The 19,763-nt window shown below is 43.5% G+C and overlaps 1 protein-coding gene and 1 non-coding gene across 2 annotated transcripts in view; both read left to right on the top strand.

Annotated features, from left to right (window-relative positions):
- The first annotated feature begins 2,752 nt into the window (after positions 1 to 2,752).
- Positions 2,753 to 2,825, top strand: TRNAK-UUU (transfer RNA lysine (anticodon UUU)). Its single transcript has one exon. It is a non-coding gene; the product is annotated as a tRNA-Lys (tRNA).
- Positions 2,826 to 7,872: 5,047 nt separating this feature from the next.
- LOC123142595 (cytochrome c oxidase subunit 1-like) overlaps positions 7,873 to 19,763 on the top strand; it is a gene marked incomplete at its 5' end in the record, with an annotated part of 17,883 nt that continues 5,992 nt past the window's right edge. The window contains 5 exons of the mRNA XM_044561442.1: positions 7,873 to 8,107; positions 8,496 to 8,693; positions 8,904 to 9,789; positions 15,386 to 15,392; positions 17,485 to 17,488. Coding sequence (XP_044417377.1) covers positions 7,873 to 8,107; positions 8,496 to 8,693; positions 8,904 to 9,789; positions 15,386 to 15,392; positions 17,485 to 17,488 — 1,330 coding nt within the window. The remainder of the gene's footprint in view (positions 8,108 to 8,495; positions 8,694 to 8,903; positions 9,790 to 15,385; positions 15,393 to 17,484; positions 17,489 to 19,763) is intronic.

Raw genomic sequence — 19,763 nt, 5'->3', positions numbered from 1 at the left:
TTATCTGTCTTCATGGTCTTGAGGGTATTTTGGATATCGTGGAGGTAACTGACGATGAATTCGTCTCTTGCCTCACCGATATGAACACAGAGTTTCCGAAGCTGCAAGAGTGCTTGGTTAAACGGTGCCATTAAGTTTCAACTGTCTTTAAACTTACTACTTCAAGTGCAATTATCAACTCCTTGCAAAATTGTTGGCTTTCTCATCTACAAAAGGAAACTCTGGTATTCAAGGAAACAGATAATTAGGTTCCACTCACTACGTCAACTAAAGCAACTGCATCTGGAGCACTTACCAGGGAAAATTGAATAAATAATGACGTAGTACGAGGGGATTTTTTCTCACTATTGCCATCCTGTGTTCAGTTCCAATTTCGTAGTAGGAGACAGACTCAATGTCAATAGATTCCTGTCCTTTTCTATAGAAATAGGCTTGGTCAAGTGCTTAAAAAAGAGGTGACCCGGATGATTTCAATGAATTGCTATTTGGTCAGATTGGAACAATTGGATTCAAAAGGAAAGAAAGACTGTGAACGAAGAGGGCCGCCCATGATCGATTGGATTCGGCAAATAAAGTAGAGGGCCCGCCCGTGTCACCACCAGTCCACCGAACCAGCTGTAGATCGCTAACTCTCTTGTCGACGCCCGGAACTTATGTACAAGTTAAGAATGAATTGTTCCCGAGTAGAGAGGGCAGTATAAGGATTCAGTAAGAAGGAGAGTCTACTTATGGAAATGCCATCCTCTCTTTCCTCAGTAACGGAGTGACTAGCTACCCCGACTTTTTATTCCAGTTCCATTCTTACTGGTGCAGGAGTCCAAAGTGCATCTTCCAACTCCCTAACTGCGTCTTCCATGAAGTTTGGGAGACCCCTCACGTGCCGCTGCCCGTGAGACTCGCCTTTGTACACTTTGCGCACCACTTCGACTAGACCCCACTACTACCTTGTATCCAAATACCTGCGATCTAGCTCATTCTTTTTTAATCCCTGCAAGCCTAATAGAACCTTGTTTCCTGGGCCAAGTCAGCCTATAAGTAAGTAGGGCTGAAGACAATTTGTTTGTTAGTTTTTCAATCTTCTTCCTTCCATGCTTAGAGTAAGTGGAAATGACCTCCTTGATCAGCAAGTAAGCGAGCGGTAGTTCAGTCTCCGACAAGTGAGGCCGAATAGCCCCAGGTGTCCTTTTCCTTCTAAACTAGCTGCTCTCGCTTGACTCTTCTAGTGAGCAAGCAAACTGGTCGGGGAACAGGGTCGGATCAAAGTAAGGATGGGAATAGCACTCACTCGTTGAAGGTAAGGCAGAAACAGGGGTTGTCCTCTCCCTTACTTAAGTCCTAGTCCATCTTTGCGTGCCCCAAAGGGGAAGTCAAGCAATAATGAGGGAACTTGACCCACACCTGACGAAAGAGTTTGGTAGCTCGAAGGAAGCAGAAGCAAAACCTGCTTTCTTTCTGTCCCAACCTCCAAGGGTTCCTCCCTGTATGACATAGTCCATTGGATTGGGGCAATGGTATGCACCTATGTTTGGTGTCCCCTCTCTCACTTCCTCGTCAGATCCTGGTCCCAAAGGGCAATACATTGAGTCAGAAAGACGGGGGGCTTTCGTAAATTCCATTCTATAGCGAACTAGCCCCTGGATCAGCTCTCATAGTGGGAGAATCAGAGTCAAGTTAGGCGTAAAAGAGGGTGTTGACATCATTCGTCGTGATTGGATCAATCAGACTCCCCCACAGGAAATGCCAAGGGGCGCCCTTTCTCATTATCATCTACCGCCCATTTCTTCATCATCTGCTGCTGCCTTAAGTGCGTAAAGTAGGCTCAGCTTCTTAGGTTTCTAAATATCTTGTAGTAGCCGAAGGTAGTCCAGTCCGCTTGTTAGATTGAATTGAATCTTATATAACCTACGTAGCTAAAGAGAAAATCATAATAGTCTAAGTGGACCTCTCAAAGGTATAAATAAGTAGACATTAGTCTTACTGGTTCGGTCTTTTTCTTTTTTTGTTATGATGCCCACATTTCATACTTCTCAATTCTTATTTATTCAAGGGTTCGTATGTACTGAGTGACTCTAGGTCTATTCAGATGCAGCTTCAAGAGAGCTTTATTCGGCCTTTGTATGACCGTCTTCCCTTCCTGTCTATCTCCTTCGGTCAGGTAGTTCTGCTTCCGATGCCAGAGGAGCAGGGTGGGATAGAAGGGTAGTTTCTGAGTTTGAGATGTCTGAGCTTGGAGGTTCCACTTCTCTAATGTGATAGTAAAGCAACAAGCAACGCCGCTCCCGTGCGCTCATCCCTTGCTTGTTCTTGAGCGCTAGTCATTCATCCCTAGCTGGGTTCTTGGGATATCTTGATTCTCTTTATGATGATGTAAGGGTCGGCAACAATGAATAAGGAATCGATCGGAAGTTCGCTCCAATCGATCTTCTATAGGAGTAGGAGGTAGCGCGAATACCCTCTTTCTTCCTTTAGAAGAGTGCTGGACCTCCACAATGTCAAACCATAGAACACAGCTCCTTTCGGTCAAACCCTAGGAAAGACGACTTTACCTTTTTTGTAGATAGTCTGAATTCGAGCTACTGTAGTCTCCCCTGTTGACCTTCGTTTTTAGATAGAATCCTCAATGAGTGGAAAGGACTCCCAGACTTGCTCCACGGTACTATACCATACAGAGTCGCGCCCTTGTGATATGATAAGAAGAAAAGGGGCCAGGCCGCCCTCTTTTCTTTTCCGCACCAAGCCTTCTTGTAAAATCGGGTGTATAGCTCAGTTGGTAGAGCATTTGGCTTTTAACCTAATGGTCGCAGGTTCAAGTCCTGCTATACCCAAAACAAAAAAAAACCACTCTTGTATTCGTAAGGATGCATAGTAGCCTTCAAAGAGCACTCTTTGGCCTTGAGAAAAGCCCCTTTCTCATCAACATCTTGACTTCGCTCGTTGTTTGAGGTAAGTATAAAGGAGATCAGATCTGTCCCGGGAATCGAAGGATACAGAAATATGGAATCGAGCACAGATTATAGGAAACAAGCAAATAGAACAGGCTGGATCCCATCTTTAACTGCACAGAGCAGCAGCCTACTATTGATTGATGATCTTACCTTCCTGAGAGTCGAGGAACAACAGATGAGATAGCCGAAAGGGGGGACCCCGGGTAATAGGTTTCCTTTTCCGGTTTCGGCTTGAGATAAATCAGGAACTGAACTGAGCACTCCACAAGTATGGATTGGATTGTTTCATTCTGATACCAACTTTCATGTTGGAAGATAAGGTTGCCATACTGGGAAAGGGGGAAAGGAAATAGGATCCCCTCTCTTCTCTACAGGGATGAACTTCTCCTCGCCGACCACTGGCACTATACTTAGGTTAGGCGCAATAGGTGACTTAGGTTGGGTTGTCTGGATCAATCCTATAACGAATAGCTCTCTTTCCTTTTAATGAACACTCACTAGATTCTGCTAAATAAGAATAACTGCAAAGATAAGCCAGGTCATCCGAAAATCCAGGAAATATTTCCTGGATTTTCTGCATGGCATATTTCCTATGATTTCACAACCTACTTTTTTTCTTAATTATATAGTATAGCACCTTCCCTTCATGGGGAGATGTTTATATACCAGCTAAATTCATTCATTCATTCATTACTTACTTGCTCTTCTTTCCCAGTGGTCGGAATAGGGATTTCCATGGATTGTAGGCCCTCGATTGTAATGATGGTATCAATGAAAGATGAAATAACATGATACTATTTAAAGCAATGGTTGATAGAGCGAGGTCTAACCTTGATTGGGTAGACCGAGAAGCAAACCACGAAGCAACTGGACTGCAGCCCCGAGAAAACAAGCAGTTCAGAAAAGCAAGTCAGGAATACGGTGGCGATGCAGCAACGATACACATTCCCGCAAGGGGTAGTGAAAAGCCATTAGGGGGAAGAGATAGGTTTCATATTCTAAGCCAAATTACTACACCATAAGGAGATTACCATTATGAGATGACACTTGAGAGGGCACTTTAAAGTGATTGAACCCACTTTCCATGTTAGTTTAAGCAACAATATCGCTAGGGACCAAAGTAGTGAAAACGGCAGCTCCATTTTCCAAAACTTTCTATCTCATAAGACTGTGAAACCACACAATTTGACATTCCCCTTGGGAAATAGGGAAAAACAGGCCCCGGATTCCGATAACTTATGTCTCGCCTAGTGGAAAAGTACACAATTGACTAAGAAGATTGGAAGGTGGTACGAAAATATTCATTGGGTCTTTCGTTCCAGCAGTCCTGATATAGCTTCTAGCTTTGACCGCTCTTAAGGTGCCTGCACTCTTGGATTGAATCGCTGACTTGTGTTTCGGTTTAACCGAAAAGAAGAATCCTATCATTTCACTACTCGACAGAGGCTCCTCATTCATCCATCGGATAGGACGCCCCATCTATGGACCAAGAGAACGAGATATTGACTTTTTTTACAGCTGTAACTACATTCTCACATTTCTTTTTTGATCTCATGACTTTTTATGCGATCGGAAAACAAAGATAGGCGGACGACTTGACCATAAGGTCGGATGTTTCCGTGAGCAGTAAGCAGCGGATCTCCCCTTTTTGGGGGAAAGCTGGTGGCCCTTTTGGCGTGTTAATTCTTTCGACGGGGTGGCCTTCTTTGTTCGGTAGATCCGCTCGAGGTGGTTTTCGTTTACCAGCGCGTAGGTGGTCTAAGTTCCTATGACCGAGTCTTTCTGGCCCCTGTGAACATATTTTCTTAATGTATTAAAGAGGGCCTCTCTAACCGGTGAAAAGTGGTAGGTGTCCACTAACGGCTATTCCTGGCTCGGCTCCGATAACGAAATTCCGGGAGGAGTCGGTAGTTGGGCACTGGATCCCTCGGACCTGGAGAATGTGTGACACTGGGTCGGGGTTTGGTGAACCAACAGGTCGCTCCTTTAGTTGAAGTATCGGGCCCCTTTTTCGTTGCCTAGGTTACACCTTCGGAATACCCCAGACAGGGATTTCACTCTATTCCCCCCAATCTTCACTTTACGCCACGCCGACTCTCCGTCGTGGAATTAGACCAAGGGTCGAAGACACATACCATAGGACCCCGTCTCCCGTATCTTATCTTTCGCGCGTAGGAGATCGAGACACAGCCTTAGGGCTATGGGGAAAGTGGATCGATTGCCCTAGAATTACAACTACGTAGAGGGTCTCTACAAGTCTATAAATAAGCTCCAAAAAATTGATCGGTAGTAGTCCGGTCGCACCCAAACAATAATATTCCAGAGGGAAATGCACCTAAGATCAAATATTTTGAGCCGGCTTCCGTGGAAAATTCAGACTTTCTTTTTGATGCTGCGATCACATAAAAACATAAACTTTGAAGCTCAATAGCTAAATACATGGCAATTAAATCATGAGCCGGGATCATTAAGAGCATACTGCGAGTAGGAAGTGGAATTAATACAATGAATTCAGAAGCATCAAACCTCTCTTTTTCGAAAAAATCGAAACACATCGAAATGGTACCAGCCGTACTTAATAATAGAAGGATTTGGCAGAAATATGTAAAATTGTCCCTCCTAAAAAAATTATTCCAGAATAAATGGGCAATAGTTAGCAGAGGTGCGCCAGCGGCGAGCAGAAGCAAGGTTATTAGATACCGAAGGAAAGCCCGGCCAGAACCACACGTGCAGGTTTCCCTGCATGTGGCTCGTCCGTGATAACTTCTTCGGATTTGCGTGAACTAGCGGACCGATCACTAAGTGGTTAGTACCTCCAGCATGAGCGAACCTTTTCAGAACTGGTTAGGAATGGGCGCCACTATCCCAGCCCGGATCCAGCCAGGTCCTATTGATCATGTCCCCATCCCAACAGTTGTATCTTGTCTTGGGGCGTCTTTCTTTGGCTTTACTATCAAGCCAGACGCGGCGCCCTTTCGCATTATCATCTACCGCCCTTTCTTTCCTCCCGTCCCTTCACGCATGAAGATCGTCGTATGTATGTTCGACTTCGGTTGCCGGTGCAATAGAATTGGCGGGAGTATATTATGGCAGGATCAGTCACCTGGGCAAACCAAAACCCTCCTCCAAGAAGAATTGTGCTATGCCCCCCCCGATATCCCTATAGAGCGAAAGAGCTGCCTGGCGATCCCTAGGTTGCAGCACGTCCGATCATTAACTCCTCGCTAGTTGCCGCCGTTTCTAGGACCGACCGACGCCTCACCTGCATGCACAGGTACCTACTAGTGTAGTGTCGGTCGCACATTCATAATAGCGTTTGGACTCATGTGCCTTCCTGAACTAGGGGAGTTCCCTTGCTCCTGCTGCGTACGATTAGCCGGCCTTGTGGCGGCAAAAGGATTAGGACGTCCCCCCATGCTAAGGCTCCCTGCGGTCCGGCCGCATTAGGTTAGGGAGCTGGGTGATAATAGCTCCTCCGCATCCCAAGCGCGCTGCCCTCCTAGGCGCGCAACACTAACTAATCCAAGCCAACCCACATTACTAACTAACAGTGGATAATCATCTTTCTTAGAGGTACTAAATACAACTCCATGAATGAGCAAAATGAAGGTTGCGTTAATGATAAAGATCTCTGGGGAAACCGCTAAAAAAGATTGAACATGTGGTTCCGAGTTTCGATAACTTCTTCTACTTTCATTTCCTCCGTCTTCCAAATCGCAGAGTTAATCCAAAAGCCTAGGTGTTATTACTGAGCTGCTGCACTTTTTTCTCTAATTCCCTTCTCAGATCCTCCGACTACTCCTCCTTATCCTACTCACTCGAAGTTTCGTTGGTCATTTATTGTTTTTTTAGCCTCTTTGACAAAGTTAGTAAGAAGAAAAACCTCGATCTTCAGTACACTTCACACCCACACAATCTCTATTTGAAACTAACACTCCATTTCCAGATAGCGAGCGATATAGATTAGTGTACACGAGGAGGCTAATGTAGTGAAACTGGATGAGCAATGACGAGGCCCTTTCACGCTATCGCCCTGGATTGTTCACCTAGTTCAGAGAACACTCGGGTTGCTTAGAAAGCGTAGCGTTAGGAGACACTAGGGTGTTAGCATTCAAGAATGAGATCACACCAGTGGTACCAGAAGCTCCAAAGACTGTTGAAAACAAAGGGAGTGGACAAACAAAGAAGAGAAAGGAACAAGAACCCAGTCGTCGAACCAGTATAAAGCCCTAAGTGATCTGCTCTACAAGAGTATATTAACTCATGTTCGGAGTATGAACAGGGAAACCCGATACCTACTACCTTAGAAGAAAGAATTCTGGAAGAAATGAAGAAGAGCTGTTCGACAACGATCCTTACCTATCAATTCATGAAATTGGAGTTTGATGTTGTGTTGTAAACGAAATCTTCAGAGAAATGGAAGACAGGCAGAGTATAGATTAGTTCAGATCTCCACTCAATGAATTCCACATTCATATCCAATCTCATTTCATTAGCAAAAGATACCGCTACGCTCTAAATTGCTCTATTGACTTCGGATAGACGTGATCGAAACCAATATGCTTGGTTAGTTCATGCTTGACTGGATCATTGGCAATCTGAATAGGATTCGGAGTCTCCTGTACTGCCTTCATTCACTGCCAAGCTCTAGCTCATTTAGCAGGGCTAAACTTCTATCTGAGCCTTTACGAGCAGGATCCTGGATGGGTTACGTTCATTCAGAACGAGCTTAATCACAATACCCCTCTGGAGGACATACCTGGACCGCTTAAGCTCTTCCTAATGGAAGAAAAGCTGTCTAGTATGCGACAAGATGTCATTTAGGAATTTGTGGCGCTTTATCAAAGAATAGGGCCTTATCTACCGATCTTCCTATCTGGACCATATTCACGCAACTGATTCTTTCACTGTTCTCCAAGCGTCTTATCAAGATCTACGGGAGAATGAGGGAGGATCTGTTTTCTTTAGAGATGCTGTTTCCTACAACCGGGATCTCCTTGAGGCGGAAAGCTCCGCAAGGAGGTGCCTGGAAGTGGAACAGAGGATCCGATGGGAAGAAATCCCCAAGAGCAAGGCAAGTCTCGAAAGAGCTGAGCACGAGCATGCTCTCGACTTGTTTAAGTCGGAGGATCTTAGAAGGGAATTAGAAAAAAAAGAGCGGGGTAGCTCAGTAATTCTGATTCTTTTCTCTTCCAGCCCCCGGGCGGGCCCCTCTTTCTTTTCTCTTCCAGCCCCCGGGCCCCTCTTTGATAAGGAAAGTTTTCATTTCTCAAATAAAAAATGACAAATATGGTTCGATGGCTCTTCTCTACTAACCACAAGGATATTGGGACTCTCTATTTCATCTTTGGTGCCATTGCAGGAGTGATGGGCACATGCTTCCCCGTACTGATTCGTATGGAATTAGCCCGACCCGGCGATCAAATTCTTGGTGGGAATCATCAACTTTATAATGTTTTAATAACGGCTCATGCTTTTTTAATGATCTTTTTATGGTTATGCCGATGATGATAGGTGGATTTGGTAATTGGTTTGTTTCGATTCTGATAGGTGCACCTGACATGGCATTTCCACGATTAAATAATATATCATTCTGGTTGTTGCCACCAAGTCTCTTGCTCCTATTAAGCTCAGCCTTAGTAGAAGTGGGCAGCGGCACTGGGTGGATAGTCTATCCACCCTTAAGTGGTATTACCAGCCATTCTGGAGGAGCAGTTGATTTAGCAATTTTTAGTCTTCATCTATCAGGTATTTCATCAATTTTAGGTTCTATCAATTTTATAACAACTATCTTCAACATGCGTGGATCTGGAATGACTATGCATAGATTACCACTTTTTGTGTGGTCCGTTCTAGCGACAGCATTCCAACTTTTATTATCACTTCCGGTACTGGCGGGGGCAATTACAATGTTATTAACCGATCGAAACTTTAATACAACCTTTTTTGATCCTGCAGGAGGGGGAGACCCAATATTATACCAGCATCTCTTTTGGTTCTTCGGTCATCCAGAGGTGTATATTCTCATTCTGCCTGGATTTGGTATTATTAGTCATATCGTATCGACCTTTTCAAGAAAACCGGTCTTCGGGTATCTAGGCATGGTTTATGCCATGATAAGTATAGGTGTTCTTGGATTTCTAGTTTGGGCTCATCATATGTTTACTGTGGGCTTAGACGTTGATACGCGTGCCTACTTCACCGCAGCTACCATGATCATAGCTGTGCCCACAGGAATCAAAATCTTTACTTGGATCGCTACCATGTGGGGAGGTTCGATACAATACAAAACACCCATGTTATTTGTTGTAGGGTTCATCTTTTTGTTCACCATAGGAGGGCTCACTGGAATAGTTCTAGCAAACTCTGGGCTAGACATTGCTCCACATGATACTTATTATGTGGTTGCACATTTCCATTATGTACTTTCTATGGGAGCCGTTTTTGCTTTATTTGCTGGATTTTACTATTGGGTGGGTAAAATCTTTGGTCGGACATATCCTGAAACTTTAGGCCAAATCAATTTTTGGATCACTTTTTTCGGGGTTAATCTAACCTTCTTTCCCATGCATTTCTTAGGGCTTTCGGGTATGCCACGTCGCATTCCAGATTATCAAGATGCTTACACCGGATGGAATGCTCTGAGCAGTTTCGGTTCTTATATATCCGTAGTTGGGATTCGTCGTTTCTTCGTAGTTGTCGCAATCACTTCAAGCAGTGGAAAGAACCAAAAATGTGCGGAAAGTCCTTGGGCTGTTGAACAGAATCCAACCACACTAGAATGGTTGGTACAAAGCCCTTCGGCCTTTCATACTTTTGGAGAACTTCCTACGGTAAAAGAGACAAAAAGCTAAAAAAACCTCTCCTAACTATGAAGGAAGTTTCATAGAGATAGGTGTGGGGAAATAAGTTCTTCATTTGAAGAGTTAGTTGACTGGCCTACCGGCTCGCAGATTAGGTTGGCTTTTATCGCCAACTGAACTACGTAACCAAAGCGATTCCTTCTTGGTGGAGATAGGTGGGTCCTGGTCGAACCTAAGTCAGTTCGAACCTGACAGGTCGTTCGTTCGTGTGGAGAATCTCTCTCCTTACTCAGGATTTCTTTATCTTCGAGGCGAGGCATATCCATATGTCGAAGAAGGGGGAAGTGTCTCCATTTACGCTCATAGAACCCGGAAAAAAGAATATACCATTGTTTAAGGACCAAGGATGCGATGTGAGAAGCGTAGGTCGGAGTAGCAGGAGTATGCGACAAGCAGTTGCATGTTTGATGTGGGTCTGTAACGAGATGAATTAGAACACTTGGAATCCTCGCGGATATAGCTGCCACAAGGGCTCTTTCCCACTTAATAGATTCATTCCTTCGTTATGGCGGTTGAGGGTACTTGCCGTTCAGAGATGCTATCCGAGTAGGAAAGTTAGCCAAGTTATCCTGCCTAGTTTAGATAAAGCACCCCGATCATACCAGATGCAACCCGATCATTGTATACATAACATAGTGGAATTTGAGTAAATTCTCTCGGCCTTTCCCATTTCCAATTCAAAAACAACTAGGCATAGAAGGAAATCTTTCCCGGTAGAAGGTTCTCAGTAATCAGCAGTGGGAATAAGCCCTTCCAGTCTTTTTTGCCTAAGAAGGTTTTGGAGGAGGAACCTATGGGAACGGCAGTCCTGCATCGAGATTATTAGTTGCTTACCGCTGCACATTTTATCAAGATCAACCTATGGGAATAGCCGTCCCTTCCTTACCAAAGAAAGAAAAAAGGAATGACGCGGTCTGGTTTACAAGTAAGAAAGAAATAGGATAAGGGTAAAGCTGACGTTTAGCTCTTCGTTCCGCTCTTGGTTTACAGGCTTTGTTAACCGGACCGGAAAAGGGGGCATTTTCTGGGTAGGTTTCCCTATTAAGTCAGCACTGGATCAAGATTGGAGACCCACCACAAGCAGAGAACAAAAAGCCTAAGAGTGGTGATGAACCATCTGCAAAAGGAGTAACAGAGCAAAGCGGAGAAGAGAAGGGGAAGAAAAAAGGTTCCAACTCATTGGATAGCTTAATCTATTGGTCAGGGATCCCATCTTTACTTTATTTAGGTGCCTAGACTTTTCGGGGCATAGGGTAGATTTCACAGTCCTTTAAGTGAATACACCTTCTCTTTATGTATAGAGCTCTTAAAGAATGGATCAGCTCCTAGCGAAAAAGTCCAAGGTCTGAATACCAAGAGCGGTCAAACACAGTGATTGGTCCTGGTCAATGGGTAAAAAAGCCTGCCCTATAATCTGAAGTAGTCTTCGACTAGGTATATAAAATGGATAAAAAGAAAGAAGGGGAGGAGAGGAGATAGATGCATTTCACTAGGCGTTATGATACTGGAAAGAATGAAATCGAGTAAGCTTAGGCCAACCGATAAGTCATCTTTGTGTAACTTCCCATATGCCTACTTCTAAGCTAAAGTAAGGAAATAGGGTGAGATAAGCAAGAATGAGCCGAACGAAGACGTAAGGTTTGTTTAGATGTAGTCTTTGTGCTTTTCAAGCTGCTTCTTGCAAAATCAACTAAGTTCAAAAAAGCCATGCCCAGGTTTCCGGGAATTTAGATAAGATATGTCAGCTGTTGGAGGATCAATATTATCCGGGGGATCCATATATTATGAGGGAGTATAGAGAGGGGGTCTAGAGATAGTACAGTCTGTAGTGAACCTATTCATTAAATGGACTTTTCCCTTACCTCTCATCAGCTTACCTTTCCCTCGCCGGTGTAGTGCCATCTGGATACCTCATAAATAAATCAAGCAGGCCAGCTAGTAAGTGATCCCGAGGGGCTATCTTCTCTCCCATGCTGGTGCCTTGCTTAACTCAAGTATAAAGTGGAAATTAAAGCCAAAATCCGGGGTGATAAAATTCCATTTGAATCTTGAGATCCAAGAAGAAGGATTGCTTCATGAGTTCGTTCTGACTCCTAGCTTAGCTGGAAAGCTTTTGCTTGTATCTGGTAGTGGGTGTAACATCCATCATACTCAAACAGAAGAAGGTTTGCTTATCTAGCTCCAAGGCAGTTATAATCATTTACAGAACTAGGGTTTGCACCTACTGAGGAGGAGAAAGGGTCGACGACCCATACTAGAACTCCAAGATAAGATCTTTCAGTCGATCAGACGGCCGAGGCCTTTAATAAGGTCCGGTTGTGCCAATGAGTTCTTCTAATTATGAATCGCCATAGGGAGGTAGCATTACATTTTTATTAGCAAAATAGAGCTCCTCATAGAAAAGAATGGCGAAGAAAGTGTTAGAGTACTTTCTTTTTGTTCAGTCCTGGAACTTATTCTTTTCCAATCGACCTATCAACAGTAGCGAACATACCCCGTCGAGCAAGTTAGGAGCTGCTCACAAAGAAGGCCGAAACCAGATGAGATGGCCGAAGCAGATACCAGAGAATAGGTTCCTTCACCGAAGTCTACTTTATTTTAGAATTCAAATTAAATTGATGCTGCACAGGCTGACCATTTAAAATAGGTGGAAACAGGAGACTGGAGAAGATGATCACACTTTGGAAGAGAGACAGTCGCGTACCTGCCCCGGGAGGGGGCTTTTGTTCGATACAATCACTGAACTCAACCGCTTAGACTGGAGATGGCACTTGAAAACTCATACGTAAATCTATCAACTTGACTTAGAGAAAGAAGTGGCAGGGGGTAGGTCGGCTGTTTTAAGTCCGGATGGTTCCTCTTGTTGGCATGGCGTTGGTATGCCTCGCTATCCTTCAACTCTGGATCCGCCATTCTTCAAAACAACAACTACCAAAACACGAACTCAACGGCTTAGAACCGTAAACCATATACCTTCTCGGTAAAACACATCTCAAACAGATTATTATCGAAATGGATGGATTTTATCGCCTTAAGTAAGAGAAAAGGGTTGTGCTTTCGCCAGAAATTGACTACCTACCCATTGATTGGATTTCTTCTTCTCCCAGATCCAATAGAAGTTTCCAATGAGTCATTGCCAACTGCTTTAGCAGGAATGATCGAAAGCAGCAGGGGTTTAGTGATCAAGCTCTCACTTTAAAGTCCCTGCCAGCAATACCAATCCCATGCTCTTCAATGGTTCTTACGCTCTGAAAAGAATCCTTCTAAGCTTTCCTCCTAAAAAGAACCTACGTTCCATTATAGACATAGAATCTATCGTTGACCTACCCAAAGTCTTCTTTTGGTTCCTAGAACCATGCAGGAAAATCACTTGAGCAGTGACAGGTCAGCATCAATGGTTTTGAGATGAAAAAAACAGTCAAACAACACTGGCAGATCGGCAATCCAATCGGGACCTTCACACTTGACCATCATAAAGGGATCGTTGTTGCTTGGTCGATCGATCCGTCCTTCCACCCCAAAGCTGGTAATCCAGATCAGAGTTCTTTGGATGGCATGTAATGGATTTCATTATGAAAAGGGTCATTTTTTTGATGTTGTAAACTTCATATCCAGAGAAATGGATGACTGGCTGAGGGACATATATATTACTTCAGATCTCCACCTTCCTATGCTATGTATGCCAACCTTGATCTAATAAGTGGTCTTAATTAATATGCAAGATAGGATAATATTATACAAATAGTTGGTTTTGTTCAATACTTAGGTAGGGCTGACTACGCCACCTCAACAGCTGGGACTGGAATTGCTTACAATGCATCTGGCCACTGACTGAATTCGAAGTAGGGCCAGTGTATAAAGACCGGCTTATCTCTCTTAAGACTTAGTCCACTTTCTACTAGAATCAGATTTTCTAGTTTGCAAGCAGGTGTGCCAGCTGTAACAAAAACTTACGGCTTAGGTGGATTTCTTTACTCAGTCTATAACTCAGGCTTTTCTTTATAGGACTCCCACACAAGTAAGTAGCTAGCTAGCTGGTATTGCCAAAGCCAAAAACACTGCTGCATTCGAAAAGGCGAACCGCGCGGACCCGACTTCTTCCTTTTATGCTGAAACTAGGGCACCCTCTGGGTAATTCTACCTATCCGTTTGGACCACGTACCTAGATCAAGTCAATCATTTCAATCTAAGTTGTCCTCAGCTACGGCAAAAACAGAAGAAAGCAACAAGTTCTCCGTTTCCTGTTCCCAAAGGGTGTGAATGGAATCAATAATAATTATATATATATATATAAAGTTGACCTAAGCTGTATGCATTCGGTGCCCTCAAGTAGGTACGACTATGGATCATTCTATTCCTTTCCTTTAGGTAGTCCTAAAGCAAAATGTAATGGTAGAGGATGATGGAAACAAAGAATGAAGTCTGCACCTTTGACTACTGATGAACCGCCATTTCATTCTTTTCTTCTTTGTTCGGCTTTCACAAGCAAGATACCTTCAAGCAGGTGACAATCTATAGCCCAGGAGAGTACCATTGCTGACCTGATACAATTGGCCTTCCTCTTCAGATTTATTTAGAACTTCAAGCGTTCAAGGCAAGGTTGTGCAGTCTCTCGTACCTGCGAGAAAAGGGCTTATTTACTACTTTTTATCGATCAATGTTCCACCGGTCCCATCCAATGAGTGGTATGTGAGTATCATAGTATCATAAGAAAGTTCATTTGTACACCCGCTTATCTTTCTATAGAAACTTATCTCTAAATGATTTTTAGATAGGATGTTTATGGAATTACCCCTGCTACGTAGAATGGGATAGTGTCAACGTCCTTCATTATAGTACCGAAGATGCTCGTAGGCTGGTCGATGGAAAGGATGGCTTTTATTCAAAGAGATGGAGATCCTGGTTTAGCAGCGGTTGCCCGTCCTTGGGTTTATGTCGAGCTTTTCGTATTAAGCACTGGGAGCAGAGAAATCCTAGGGTTGCTTTGTCTTCCTCTTCTGTTCTTAAATATAACTGAAAAGCATCCTGTTTCTTTAGTTGCCTCAAAGCTCAGGATCTCCCCATGTTTCTTCTGGAGATGTGTCAGTGGCTTTGCAATGATGCCGAAATGGCGAACGAAGCGCCTGTAATAGCCGGCCAAACCTAAGAAGATGCGGACTTCTTTGACTGATTGCGGAGAAGACCAGTTGGCAATGTTCTTAATTTTGTGGGTTTCAGTGGCAACCCCATGCTGGCTGATACTATGGCCCAAATAGGATAACTGGCGTTGAGCGAAAGAGCACTTTGAGCGTTTGACTTACCATTGATCCCTTCTTAACAACTCAAGCACTGATTGCAAGTGGATTGTGTGATCTTCAAGAGAGGCACTGTAGACTAAAATGTCGTCAAATAACACCAGGGCGCATTTGCGCAGAAGGGGTTTGTTTGAGAGTGGCGTTCATGGCTCCCAAGAAGGTGGTTGGTGCTCCCGCGAGGCCGACGGACATGACCTTGTACTCGTAGTGCCCTTCTAGAGTCTGGAAGGCTGTTTTGAATTCATCGCCAACTGCCATACGAATCTGGTGATAACCAGCTCTGAGATCGGGTTTAGAAAACCATGAGGCACCAGACATCCAGGAGTTCTTCGACTATGGGCACTGGATACTTGCTGACGACAGTCATCGCATTTAGACAGCAATAATAAATACATAAACGCCAGGAGAAAAAAATATAAGATTTTTGGTCATAGAACCCCTGGTACCAATGTTTATAGAACTGTCCAGAATTGATAAAGAGAAGCAGCTTCGAAGTCATGGAGAACGAAAATAGGACCCTGGCTCGAGCCCATCTAGTGATTAAAGGTGAAGTGCTTCGGTACATTGGTGCAGGGGAATACGTACCTATGCCTTTTAACTACCTTGGGGAGAGCGGACTCGCTGATGACCCTCCTTGGGAAACAAATGAAGTGGGTGGATTGGAGTTCGTCTCCGCCAATTAGAGATACGGTGCTGACCCAAGCTGAGTGAGTGAAGGCTCCGGCTTGACCTACTAGTTGTTTGCTATCAATAAATAACTAGCTGACAATATGCTATGCTTACTCTCCGAGCACTAAAGCTATCGAGAAGTGATGCAACAAAGGTTGTTGAAGGTAAAAACCGTCAAACAGAGAAATCTTAATCGTCAGAACAACGCTGAACCTAACTTGTACAAGAGTTGGTAAGAAAGTGCAAACGTTCAGTAAGAAATTGCCATAGGGCGGCACAAACAGAAAGAAAGGCTTCTGCCAATCGGAATAGGAATGCGAAATCCCAATAAAAGGGTGTTCAGTCGAAGATAGGAGGATTCCTTTGATCCATACCGTCATCTGACGGACTTCCTGCTGACTTCATCAATTGCTCTTTATCGCTTAATAGAAGGGAAATTTCATGAGATAGATGTAAAAATCAATATCAATCGGGAAAAAGCTTAAATAGATACAATTCGTAATAGATACAATTCGTAAGGAAGAAGTGATCAAAAGTACGAGGTCGGCATAGGAGATATGATGTGTCGGAGGCAGAAGGCACGGAGAAGTCAAGATCTTCCAAGATAAACCCATTCCGATGCCTATAAAATCAGGTGCACCGCGTCTATACTACAAAAGTGTGATACGTTTCTTCGTATTTCTTCCGCCGACATCGCTTTCTTATTCCTAACACATTTGTTTAGCTAAGTTTGCTAACGAATCAGGGAGAATCAACAACGAACACCGCATTTTGAAAAGGAGACGTGATTTATTCCTACCGTCCTGAACACGTCTAGAAACAGCAACCTCGTACATAATACCATTTCGCATTACAGTATCCACTTTCAAGTCGGGGTGAAACTTACTAGGATGTTGGGTCATCAGAATACCATCGAATCGACTCATGTTATGAAAGTAAATAATTAGTGACTTTCTTTGTTTGCTTACAACAGAAAGTATTCCATTTATGAATGCTTGGAGTACACAATCACTTCGATCATAAAATGATTGGTGCGTATTTATGTATTCGTGGGAACTATAATGATTAATATAAATCTTTGATACTTTCTTGTCTGAATTGACAGTCATAAAGGCGGTTGCATAAGCGTGGTGGCGGGGAAGATTTTGGATTCTATTATCTCTGCGGGAACATAGTTCCGATCCAACAAGGGAATGGTTTCAATGTCACCTACAAGGAATACTGATGGTTTAGGAGGTTGCCCTTTATAATCAGGGTCTGCTTCCAGTTCCTTAAGGTATTTATCCATTTTTAGCTTATTCTTATTTGGAAGTTTGGTAATGTATGATGGGAATCTGGAATTATTTTTACATATAGGTTCTTCCGCATGATTTTCCATATCACTTTGTGAAAAAGAGAGATCTCATTAATGCTTCTCAAAATAGTTATAGCAATCCCTCGCCATCTGAGCCGGAACGAATCCCAGTCAAATCTCTAAATGCTTTTCGCATTCTTTTCCCTCGCATTCCCCTAATTCTTTTATTAATATGGGAATGGGAGCAAATGAGGAGGCATCGAGTCGAAGAAATGAATTGCTCTTTGGCTAGTGGAAATGGGGTTCTTGTCGTCAACGAAGTAACTGCTCTATTTGGAGAGTGGAGCCAGCCTCAAAGCCGCCTTGGTTCTATAGTAATCTCTCAGTGTTTGAGTTGACTAATCCGATGGTACTTGAAGAAGAGTGAAACGACGATATTTCCTTATAGGAGGAGAAAGGGATTCATGTTGCTTTTGGGTGGGTCCAATCAAGGTACGAAAAAACTATTTTCCCACGGCTCACTAATACGATCCTATCTTACCATTCTGCTATCCTTCTTCATCACGGGACAGAAGCATAATGTTGATCTATGGACGAAGCAAGGTATCAAAAAATTCATTATGACCTAGACCTAAACCAGGCTGATATTGAACAGAGGAGGAGTTCTTGTTACTACTTCTCGCTAGCACCAAAAGAAGTTTCGCCTGATTCGGACCTTTTGTGGTGGTCTGCCGAGGACAGCACCTAAAAACAACCCTTGTGCCATGGAATATTCCCTTTTACGATTGGAGAACCTGGCTTTGATGACATTCCTGAGGAAGGTATTTCCCCTACTAGGCTCGTTGCTTCGCTTATTAAAGATCAGAGAAGCGAATGCCTCTCGTAATTGATTGAAAAGTGCTCGCCTCTAGTTCCGGAAGATGCCTGCCATGTACCATCCATGGAGGAAGTAGTGGGTTATTGGAAGTATAGGATTATTTCTCAAGTGTCACCAAGGATACACCTTACTCGTCGCCTGAAAAGTCTGCAACATGATATGTTGCAGCCCGAAACGGGTCAGCACATGGAATATGCTGGATTTATAACACAGTAGAGCAATGAACAGATAAATGCTATCACTACATGCATATATGGCTGGTGCAGGCTCTATGGTTATATTGTTTTGCAAAAAGCCATTTTTTCCCTACAACAAAGGAATATATTTTATTTAACTATCATGGTGGTTGAAACATCATTGAGAAGGTTCCACCAACTCAATCCCAATTAAAGTAATCATTAACAACCCAACAAATTAATTTAGAGTGATGAGATCACATCAATAATTCAAGTACCAGATACTCAAGATGTCCATAACTGGGGACACGGCTAACCATGACTTGTTTATACACTCTGCAGAGGTTTGCGCACTTCTACCCACAAGACCCGATCTCCTCTATTTGATTTCTCGCACTACATGGTGTTTGAGAAACGGATGACCGAGACACAGTCTTTCAGAAGCATTAACTCTTTACTCTGGGTAGACAGATACACCTACTTTCCCTCTACATCTGCTAGCCTACCACTGAAAGAGGTCACGCAACATACTCAACTATGCCAGAGCCCATAAAGGCTTGTGGCTGCACACGGAAGTTTCTAGCATGAATAATCTTATGATCCCTTTGAGCCTGGGTGGCGGACCATAGGATGATCACTCGGGTACTCCGGGATATCCTGGGACAACACTGGATTCTCCAGGTGCCCACTAGGAATCCACTCAGATGTGTATTAAAGTTGCCACCTTAAGTTGAACCATTAATTAACAACTACCATCTGTCATGGATTCACTCAACCCCAATCCACGTCTATGAGCATAGCATGGCAATATAAGCATATCGCCGAAGTAACTCCCAGGGGTTTGATAATAAACAGGGCAATAGGTTCTACCTCATCATCTGCTTCTCAACACCCACATATTAAGAGATCCTACTCATGCAATATGTGAGGGTTGAAACTAATGCATAAAACTGGGTAATAAAGAGGTATGATCAATGTGTTACTTGCCTTGCTGACGATTCGCAAAACCTAGTGACTCGTAGTAGCACGCTTCGCACTCCGGGAATTCTATCGCAACAAACAATAGCATACATAAGCACTCAAACAAAGATGCACGGGTAAAACTCAAATAAGAAGACCGAACCAGAAAGTTCAACTGAAGAACTCCAGTTTGCAAAAAGAATGAAATCAAACGGAGCAACGAAACTCAAACTACGAAAGAAACAAGATATGTTTACTAATCTGGACTAAAGTCTAATTTTACAGTACGAAAATCTTGTTCGAGTTGGTTAAACAGAAAGATGACTTCGAGACGAAGATCGAGGCGCTTGTTTCACCTGATTTGGATAAACGAGCGAAAAGATATACTAGATCGAAAATTAGGGCACAAATCGCGATCGAAAATAATCGCGGAAAAACCCTGAAAAAGAAAAACTGACGAACAGGCTAAAGAACGAACGTTCGCTGTCTGCGACTAACTGACGAACAACATTCGTTGAAACGAACGTACGGACGACCGCCCCCTATTTTAGTAAACCGCAGAAAACCAAACAAAAACCGATCTAAATAAAAAACCGCTCATAGGGTTTTCTGAATAAAACCGACCGGTCAAACAGTCAACGGCGGCGGCTCGGCGAGATCCGGCGGCGGCGGCTCCGGCGACGGC

This window comes from Triticum aestivum, chromosome 6D (assembly GCF_018294505.1).
Source record: "Triticum aestivum cultivar Chinese Spring chromosome 6D, IWGSC CS RefSeq v2.1, whole genome shotgun sequence".
NCBI classification, from domain to species: Eukaryota; Viridiplantae; Streptophyta; class Magnoliopsida; order Poales; family Poaceae; genus Triticum; species Triticum aestivum.
The sequence above is the reverse complement of the archived record's forward strand: the minus strand, read 5'-3'. Positions and strand labels throughout refer to the sequence as shown.